At 36.4% G+C, this 10,743-nt stretch overlaps 1 protein-coding gene and 1 long non-coding RNA gene across 8 annotated transcripts; one reads left to right on the forward strand and one right to left on the reverse strand.

Moving 5' to 3' along the window:
* Positions 1 to 1,265: 1,265 nt before the first annotated feature.
* Positions 1,266 to 1,624, forward strand: LOC140862401 (uncharacterized). Its single transcript, XM_073265422.1, has 2 exons — positions 1,266 to 1,506; positions 1,551 to 1,624. Exons 1-2 carry the CDS (start codon positions 1,266 to 1,268, stop codon positions 1,622 to 1,624), a joined length of 315 nt encoding a protein of 104 aa, XP_073121523.1.
* A 2,382-nt stretch (positions 1,625 to 4,006) lies between these two features.
* Positions 4,007 to 8,326, reverse strand: LOC140863120 (uncharacterized). Of its 7 annotated transcripts, XR_012143845.1 has the most exons (8): positions 8,209 to 8,326; positions 7,940 to 8,108; positions 6,049 to 6,612; positions 5,481 to 5,521; positions 5,084 to 5,115; positions 4,935 to 4,977; positions 4,355 to 4,613; positions 4,007 to 4,273 (listed from the first exon to the last, which is right to left on the reverse strand). It is a non-coding gene; the product is annotated as an uncharacterized lncRNA (long non-coding RNA). The 7 variants fall into 7 exon arrangements; XR_012143841.1 differs by lacking the exon at positions 4,355 to 4,613 and having other exon boundaries at positions 4,923 to 4,977; XR_012143842.1 differs by having other exon boundaries at positions 5,481 to 6,612.
* Positions 8,327 to 10,743: the final 2,417 nt, after the last annotated feature.

Below are 10,743 nucleotides of genomic sequence, written 5' to 3' on the forward strand. Positions count from 1 at the left end.
ACACTACGAATCGAATCTCATGAATAAAATATATCAAGTTTTCGTCTCCCTCAACCAAGTATAAAAGGTTTAGCTACAACGATTCATCACCCAATCAATAAAAATTCAAATAAGAGAAGAAAACTAGAGAGAAAATTGAAAAGAATAAAACCTAGCCGCCTTAGAGATCTCCCCCAAGTCTCATAATAATCCCCTAAAAACGGAATAAAAAGCCTAATAAAGTCTAGAGTCCAAAATAAAAGAGTTTCCAAAAATATAAAATCTTTCCTGAACAGACCCGTTCGCTCGATCGGTAAACATTGGCCGATCGAGCGAGCCAAAATAATCAAGCTACTGGCTTCAAAACACGCGCGCCGCTCGATCGGTAAACTCCTGTAGATCAAGCGGCCAAAAAATATCCGAGCCTACTGTCTTCGCAAAACATTCTCCGCTCGATCGGTAAACTCCTGCAGATCGAGCGGCCAAAAATTCTTCAGAAATTCCAGCTTTTCCATTGCTTCAAAGATTCCTTCCATTGTATCCGCCAAAATGTACAACCTAACCACAAAACCGGGAAACCAATCATGCAAACACGCAAAATGAAATACGAACAAAATGCATAAATAAGACACGCAAACAAATGCAAAACAACAGAAAAATGACACTAACAAATGCAATAAAAACATAACTATCAAGCAACCCGTACTATCGCTAAGGTACTACAATCTTGTTTTTATTGGCCTACATTGTTTAGAGATAGTTATACCTTAGTCAAATCATGCGATAAGTGTCAAAGAACGGGGAATATATCTAGATGACATGAATTACCTCTCACAAATATTTTATAAGTGGAATGATTTGATGTGTGGGGTATTGATTTTATGGGTCCCTTTCCCTCTTCTTTTGGGTACATTTATATCTTATTGGCAGTTGATTATGTGTCGAAATGGGTGGAAGCAATTGCCACCTCTACTAATGATGCTCGTGTTGTAGTAAAGTAATTGCAGAAGAACATTTTTACAAGGTTTGGAACACCACAAGCGATAATCAGTGATGAAGGTACGCATTTTTGCAATAAGATTTTTAATACCTTGCTCACTAAGTATGGTGTCAGGCATAAGGTGGCATGCGCATATCATCCCCAAACCAATGGTCAAGCGGAGATTTCTAATCGAGAAATCAAGCAAATATTGGAGAATACGGTAAAGACGAATAGAAAAGATTGGGCAATCAAGCTGGATGACGCATTATGGGCCTACCGCACTGCGTTTAAAACACCTATTGGGATGTCGCCCTATAGGTTGGTATTCGGTAAGGCATGTCATTTTCCTTTGGAGTTAGAGCATAAAGCGTTTTGGGCACTCAAGAAGCTGAACATGGATCTCGAAGTATCCGGGGAGTCGCGTAAATTACAGTTGAATGAACTAGACGAGTTTCAAAGTGAATCTTATGAGAATGCCAAGATCTACAAGGAGCAAACAAAGAAGTGGCATGAAAAAAACATTGTACCTCGAGAATTCGAACCAGGTCAGAAAGTATTGTTGTTTAACTCCCGTCTAGATTATTTCCAGGAAAATTGAAGTCCAGATGGTCTGGACCATTTACGGTGGAGAAGGTGTATCCGCACGGTGCGATTGAGCTTTGATGTACAGATGGAAGGGTATTCAAGGTGAACGGGCAAAGGGTTAAACACTATTTTGGTACCAAAGTACGAAGTACTGAGAGAACTTTGCTCACAGACCCGGCCTAAATCTGGTGCAAGTCCAGCTGAGGACTATAAACCAAGCGCTATTTGGGAGGCAACCCATATTTTCATTTTTGTCTGTTTTTAACTTTATTTCGTTTTCGTGTTTAGTTTTTTTCTTTTTCTCACATTTTGATTCGTTTTCCTTAATTTTTGTTTCTCAGGAATGAAATTCCAGAAGTTCACGCGCCCCCTCTTTTCACTTTGGCGCGCCCGCGCCTCAAAAAATTTAAAATCGGAGGACTAACACAGATCCTTATGCGTGCCCGCTTGTATCTCTGGCGCGCCCGAGCGTGGAAAATTCCTCAAATCATGCGCAAACAGAGTCATGAGCGGCCGCTTCTCATTTTGGCGCGCCCGTGCGTCCTTTATGTAGAAAACTACATCGTGCCAGACCCCTATGCGCGCCTACTTCTGCTGATGCGCGCCCGCTCCGTCTGGAATTAAATCCCGTTTCCCTTCCATTCTTTTCTCATTCCTTCTTCTGATTTTACCCTAATTTTCTTTATTTTTCTCTCCTTTCTTCTCTAAAGTGCCGACTCCATTCTCGATTCCTTCCTCTAGTTTTTCTTCTCTCTACTCTTGTTCTCTTCCTTCACTTCTTCCTCTTTGCTTTCATAATCCTTCTTCTTCTCTAATTTCTCTTCTCATCCATGGGAGAGACATCAAGCTCGGTAAAAAGATATATTTTTTCTGGATTGTTGCTGCGATTAATGTTGATTAAGTGGTAAGTTCCTATGATCAAGGGTTTGAAAATTATCAGTTTTATTGCTTTGTTGAGATAGTAGAGGTTGTGGCTTGGACTTGTATCCGATTTGTGGGATTTCTTGAGTTTTATTGTTGGTGCTCGTTTCACGTTGAAGAGAGGAGTGTGTTGTGGCTTGGGTTGATAAGTTTGGGGGAGTCACGGCCGTTGCTTGTTGTTATTGAATTTTGGATTGTTATTTTGCCTGCTAAGTGTTTGAACGATGGCCCCTAAGAAAAAAACTAAATTTGGAGCTTTTTCTTCTTGGGCCCCTACTTTTGATGCTCATCGTTTCTGGGATAAACAGGCCGAAGAGTATTTTCAAACATTATTATCTAAGAATCTCCTGCCTGAGAGGGGGTTTAATACTACAATTGGATTTGAGCCGAATAGGATTATTAGGTGCAATGTAGGTGATGAAGTCCTAGCGCGGCAGTGGCTTCAATTTGTTAAATAGCCCCAAGAAGCAGTGATTTCCTTGGTTAGGGAATTTTATGCAAATCTGAAGGTTAAGCACGTCGAGTTCAAGGTGTTGGTGAGAGACAAGATGGTGCCTTTTGACTCTGTTTTGATTAATAATTTGTTTCACATCCCGCCAGTGGACAATGATGAATATGTTGCGTATAAGTCTGGGAAAATTGATTATGATGCCGTTATTCAAACCATATGTGTCGCAGGAGCCGAATGGAGGCTAGGAAGTGATCACAAACCGTCAAAGCTGAGTAAGGTAGACTTGAAGAGTGACGCCAAGCGGTGGTACATGTTGGTTTGCGCTAGACTTAAGCCCACTGACCACGACCATGAGGTCACAACACTAGTACAAAAAACGCGAAAGACTTCGGTTAATAACCGAAGTCATAGGAGTATAATTACCGAAGTCTTTGGTCGATTCATGGAGGCAGAACAGGTCCAAAATTGGACCTGTGCCGAAGTAAAAACATATATGTTACTTCGCTAATTCCATAAGTTGCGAAGTAAAACATATTCTTGTACTTCGTCAATTAATGAATTTGACGAAGTAACAACTACGCTTTTACTTCGGTCTATAGCCGAAGTGAAATAGTCTTTTACTGCGTTAATTTTGTACATAACCAAGGTAAAATGCATTCTTTTACATTGATTATTATTGAAATTATCGAAATCATAGAGTAGCTTTTACTTCGGCAATTCCATTAATAGACGAAGTGAAAAAATGTCTTTTACTTCGTTAATTTCCTATATTACCGTATTAAAATGCATTTTTCTACTTTGTATTTTAATGAAATTACCAAAGTAATATAATAATTTGCACTTCGATAATTTCATTAATAGACAAAGTAGAAGATAATGATTTACTTCCATATTCGTCGACTACTAAAATTGCCGAAGCAATATAATACATATGACTATGACATTTACATACAACGATGAAGTAAATTCTTTGATTTACTTCATTTATTCTAAAATTGCCAAAGCAAGAAAATTTAGATACAATAATGCTATAAATATATTTTTTAAACTTAAAAATACACTAATAATATTAATAAATCTATCCCAAAACGACACATACATAAATCAACAAATATATCCACCAAAATAACCCGAAATTATATGCACAAATCCACACATACTTCCTTAAAACTAAACATGTACACATCCACACGTATTTCCTCAAAACGTATTTCCCAAAAAAAAAAAAAGTATCATCCCAACGTTAAACGACATATTCAAGCACCTACATGCGAGTACACAAATTCACTCCATTCACTTCTAACTTTATCAAATTGTTTTTGTCTGTACACCTTATTCTTGATGCATCCTGCAAACTGAAATTCAAAAAAAGGAATGTCACGGTAAACCAACAAGGCAACTAGTTGCAAACTAAAATCCAAATCAAAGGCAACAACCTATTTGGTATGCATGCTGACATGTATCAGCTTGTTATGGGTATTGAAAGTTAAGATCATCTTTGCTGCCAAGATCGATTCTCAGCAATTCAAGTCTTGGAGATACCAGAATTTAGCTCTGTGTTAGCATATGATGCTCAATTTATAAAGCCAAGCCAACAAGTTCTAAAAAATATCTGTTGTTGTTGTGGCAGTGAAGTCTGTTGCTTATACAAGTTTCGTAGCCTTTTAACTTCTCTTGTGAGCACTTAATGCTCCACTGCAGAAACATCTAGAAAGTTAAAATCAGATTCCATCAAGAACTTGTCGACTGTGTAGTACAAGAATCCATGTTCAGATTTGTTAGATTTGGGTGCGAGCGAGTAGAGATAGGATGCTACTTTCAAGTTTAGCTATATATATTGTAATGGGATGTACTATTGACACTACCTAAATAAACAGTTTCTCTAATCTAAACATATATTCACAACTAGAAAACCAAATGCACGTGGTCTTTTGCTTGAAATGACCTCACCATGAATTCCTTTTAGCAACTGAAATACAAAAAACTTTTGGAAAAGAAAAGTACCAATTGACTCACAAGCTTTGGACCACAGGAGATTCAAGTTATTTGCAAGGAATTTCTGCAGAAGCAACAAATAAGAAAATAGTTACAGGCTATACCCAAACTGCAAATACAAAGTAACAAATGCAAAAACTGTAGTAGAGGAATCGATTTTATTACCCTACCTATGTGTTTCTTGAAAAAAATCAACGAACAACTGCAAAAATCAACAAAATCATATCAAATTAAGTTGACAACACTAATAATCATAAATTTAAACCCTCGTCTATTCACTTTGTACCTAATACCTCTATAATATAATATATCTCTACCTATGGATACATCCTTCAATAAAATTTAAAATTTTTAAAATAGTAATGCGAGCTGAAATTTTGAAAAAAACTTATGTTATTCTCTTTCAACATTCACAAAGGCTCCAATGCAGTTTAGCCACTATAACACCTATTACTATTACACTAGTGCAATATATCACACACATTCACGCATGCACATTATTTCGACCAATCGACTTGGCTTAAAAGTTTATGCACAAAACCAAGAAAAAAAAGAGAAGGCTCGAACCTATAAACATAGATAGGCGCAGAACCGAAACCTCCATATTCCTGAACATGTGAAAAATGTGAGATATGAACTAGCACAAAAATAGTTATTTGCTATCTATTATACCCTCCAACTGAAATGTGTCCGAAAAATTTGTGAAACATATTAAATGTACATGTGCATTGGAAGAGAAAACAAATTCTAACATTAATTACCTATTATACATCACATTCCTCTCATGGAACCGGAAGTAGTACATATTAATTCGCTCGGGGCCAATGTAGCAAAAGAAAATGAAGAACATGCCATGGGATAATAAACAGAAGAATCCAAAAAGATAATCAGAAACCACATCTTAGATTTTTTTGTTTAAAAAAAAACAGATTTCAAAATAAATATCTCACTATAAATCTTTAAAAAAAATATTTATTCCAAAAAAAATAACAAAACCTCCAGACCAAACCTCAAATTGCAGCTATGCAATGCATAATAAGAAACATCACATGAATACAATAGTAACTCTAACACAGAAGATGAGCTCAAGAAGGAAGACAAAAAAAGAACAGAAAACAGAGGGGGAAACAAGTACCTGAAGAAGGGCGGTAGCGTAGATGATATAATTACGAACCAAACCCTGAGAAGTGAATCGGATCTCATTCACGACACATATGCATACATTAGTAAGACAAACTGTCAAATCATAGATGAATAATTATATGAAAGACAATGTTGAGACCCTTATTTTCTCCATCTCCAGAAAACGATCCCGCATCACAATATCGTATATTTACTCTATTCTAGTTAAAAAAATTTGCATGTAAGAGACTAAGATGACAAAAATGATGACAAAAGCTGGTATATAAAAATCTGCATGTAAGCTTTATACGCCACTCGACAACGTAGTTTTGGATCAGCTAAAACTGTTCATAGGCATGAATAAGTTCAAAAAAGTTGCACTTCGGGTACTTAATTACGCCTTTCTTGAATATACATACACACACACACACAAATATTCCATTTCTTTATGTAGCGAAGCACGAGATGAATCCACGGAGCAGAGAAAATGAGCTGCCAAAATGTTTCCAAGAACACATTGTGGATCGCTTTTTGGAGCATCCAATATCACAGACCTTCTTCTTCCATAACTAAGAACCTAAGCAAAATGCAAATTCAATAACTCATTCATTCCAAGAGCCAAGAAGGGCCGAAATAGAAGAACTAAAAGGAAATGACAATTCATATAAAATGATTCAAGCAATCCAAAAACCACACCATAATTAACATTTCAAAAAAAATAAACAAATGACTAAAATTTCAAATACCCAAACATATATAAATGAGATAAAATATTCAGTATATGGGATTTCTTTGGACTTCAATAGTTTTACCCCTGCTAAGTAAGAATATTTTCTTTACCAGCACGTGAGATCCAACATATATCACTAGAGCCAAAGATGTAGATTCATAAAGAAAAGAAATTTTTTTTATTTTCCACAGTACCAATGATGAATAATTTTTAGTTACGTACTAATTATTAATGATGTAATTTACTAGTTCGATGTAGTTATCATTACTCCATATGTCAGAAGCTAAATAACACTGTTTCCCAAAGTAGAAGCAGCGAGTTCAAGATTACCCTGATGGCCGCAAAATATCTGCGAAGACACGGAAATAATATTATTCAGCAAATAAACTACAATCGCGGGGCCTGCGAGCCTGAAAATATACCGGAGCTAGATTGCGGTGAAATGCTTCTAAAATCATAAAAGTTCAATCAAACATCAACTTCTCTAAAATAATACATTAAAAATATATTGTTTTCAATAAAAAAAATTTATATCCAAATAATGTACAATACTATATATATGTGACCACTACATGGGAAGCCTGACCGAACCATTTTACTTAAAATTCATAATATCTACAAATATTTCATCATGAAATTGCAAATCAGTCCTCATTAGCATGATGGAATGAATGATGTGTGCAAGTTTCTCTGTAATGTTTCTTGAATTAAATGTACACATGAACACTTGAAGACTTCATTGATGGCAAACGGAGTAAATGTTGATAAATCTTTCACAGTTCGCACAAAACACAGATTTCTTTAGCTGTACATTTCATCATTCATTATTTTTTTTCAAAAATGAAAACCGAGAACAAGATACGATATAAAGTAATTTGCACACTAGAATCCCAATTCTTGAGCACTGAATATTTGGGATTAATAGCCGCGAATGTTAAGGTACAAGAACAGACCACCTTTCCAAGGTTTAATAGCCACGAACACACATGATAACGCAAACAACGGGTAATCGATGTATGCAGAATTACGAATCTATTCCTTGACTCGGTATTTGTAAATAACAAGCTTTTTTTAATAAATCACAAGTACAAACAAGAATTTTTAATTTAAAAGCATTATTCAAGCTCCAGTCTATTTCAAAGCACAAAAATATATCAACACAAGCATACTACACCTGAAACCAACTGACAAGGTTGAACGATGTGCACGAACAAGAGACGAGATTTGGCTTAAATACTGAATTGATACCAAAATTGAAGGATTCTTCAGACCGTCGACTTTCCAATTCAAGTGTTGACGAGCAGCTTTCGGCGGTGGTGGAACAGAGAATCGACGGCCTAGGGCTAGAGAGAAAGGGGACAACTGTTATAAATCAACTGACGAGGTTGAACAATGTGCACGAAAGAGAGACGGGAATTGATACCAAAATAGAAGGCTTCATACCATCGGCTTTCGAATTCAAGTGTTGACGAGTAGCTTGCTACAGCGGCGGAGGACGGGAGGAACGTTGGGGACAGATAATCGGCGTCTTATGGCAAGAGAAAAAGGGGATCGATTTTATCTGTGTAAGAATTAAAGGGAAAAAGTTTTTTACTTCAGCAAATATATATTATAAAATTTATTTTTTAATTTTTACTTCATAGAAATTGTTATGCCGATGTAAATTCTTACTAAAAATTAGTTATGAAGCACGTGTTTTTTAAAATCCGAAGTATAAAATGTTTTTTTACTTCGTCAATTTTATTATCGAAGTCTATTGTTATATATTACTTCACAATTTCTAATTGCCGAAGTAAAAAATAGCGAAGTAAAAACTCAAAATTCTACTAGTGCAAAAGAGAGGGCGATTCTTGTGTATTGCATTGTTTAATGAATGGCTTTGGATTTAGGCCGTATTTGCCAAGAAACTATTCAGAATATTTTTTACTGGTCATTCGAGTGGGGGGGGGGGGGGGGGGGGGCTCGCTTTGCCATCGATTATTACTGATTTATGTGAAGCAGTGGGAGTTGATTGGAGCCCTACTGAAGAGTTGCTGAAGCCCACGACTCTTATACCCGGTGGTGGTTCTTCTACTCGTCATCCATCTGATAGTGAATTGCGAAAATGTGCAGCCCGACGAGCATACAATGCGAGAGCAGAAGCCCAAAAAGTTCCAGTACCACAGACTCAGGCGCCTCTTTCTCTGGACGCCCGAGTTACATCGATTGAGGAGGATCTGCACCAGCATCGTCAGGAGTTCCATCAATTTCAGCAGACGACTGGAGTTTTCATGGATTATATGATGGGATTCACTGGTGCATTGAGCCACCAGTTTCCTCATGCTGCAAGCTCGGCTCATCATTTTCCTCCTTATCCCCAGTGGCCACCTACTTTTGGTGCTTTGGACCCGGCACATGTTGCTCATAGTGATGATAGTTAGGAGAGCGAATACCATTGACGGTCGTCGTTGAGGTACATGTCCGTACTCTTTCTTGATTAAATTATTGAGGACAATGATTGTACCTAGTTTGGGGGGGGGGGGGGGTCTTGATTCAATTATGTTGGAATTTGTTGCTGAGTTTTATTGTTTTTATGCGTTTTCTTTTTTTGTTTTTGGTTCTTTTTGTTTAGTTTTCTGTGCTGTGTTGGTGGTGGGATGGATTTCTTAACAAGAATAGTGTGTGAGGTTGGTAAAGTGAGAATTGTTGTGTGGATGCGAGTTAAGTTCAAGAAACCATGAAAGAAATGAAAAGACATTGGCCAATGATGCAAATCTTTTCTTTTATCTCAAATCCATGATCGTACTTAAAAGAATTTTTGGTGGTAAACTAATTAGATGAATGAATCCCTACATATTCTGTGATTGTGCTTAAGTCTGAGTTAAAACATACAAATATAAAAATAAATGAGGAAATTTTTTGGGATCCTTGGGCTTAATTTTCGTTGGAACTTACCGTAGATGCCCTTTGAGCCTTCACGAGATATACATGAGTACTTTAGGTACATGTTCTGAATTTTGTTGAAGATCATCGTTTACTGCTGATGATTATGTTTTTCTGCACTGGTTAAAATTCATGTGATTTACTTGTGAATTGAGATTGTCTAGAACTAGTTCGGACACCCTTTGAGGTGCAATACGGGCACAACTGTGACTTAGGAATGATTTAGGAAATTTTTCTGAAATCGTTTGTGCCTTTCAAGCTACCAATCAAAATATTTATCCCTAGTACCTTGTTTGAGCTTTATTGAAAATCGAATGACATGCGTGTAAACGTGTGACAAAACCCTCATTCGTCATCATTTCAAGGTCCTACATTGACTACCTATGAATAACCTAAACACTAATTCCTACCTTTAAGGGAGTAATTTGAATGCTAAAATGTAATATGCTCCTATTTTTATTTGTGAAAAATGGAATGGTGTGGTGGATGAATTGAAAATGAAGAAGGTAGTTGTGAAAAAAAAATTGGTAGAAAAGAGATTTGAAAAGGGGTTTGAAAGAAAAGGTTGTGAAAAAGAAGTTGTGAAAAATTGGAAAAATCAATGAAGTGAAGGAAAAGTGTGAAAATGTGAATGAAAAGGAGTAGAAATTTGAGTTTGAGCATAATTTACTCCTTAATTTGAATTCTTATTCCTTTGTTTGTAGCCATGATCCAGGCCTTACGTTACAGGCTAATTAAGTCTTAGTGACCGAGTCACAGTTGCCCAATATACTAGTGGAGAAGGGTTGCGAGAATTTAGCCTATGGATGATTGATTGACACTTTTAATGAATAAGAATTTTTGGCCAAAACACGCACACACTTTTCTTTTGTGAAATAACCTGATTTTGCGTGTTTTCAACTGTAATTTATCCTATCGTTTGACCCTGTCACCTTATAAAGTCCTCATGATCTATAAATGTGTGAATTGATTTGGATAAGAGTATTTTGAACGTGAGTTGCGGGATTTGTAAGTTTTTTAGGTTCACTAGTATGTGTTTGTTGAAAATAAAAATTG

The sequence above is a fragment of the Henckelia pumila genome, chromosome 4 (genome assembly GCF_033568475.1).
Source record: "Henckelia pumila isolate YLH828 chromosome 4, ASM3356847v2, whole genome shotgun sequence".
Taxonomy (NCBI): Eukaryota; Viridiplantae; Streptophyta; class Magnoliopsida; order Lamiales; family Gesneriaceae; genus Henckelia; species Henckelia pumila.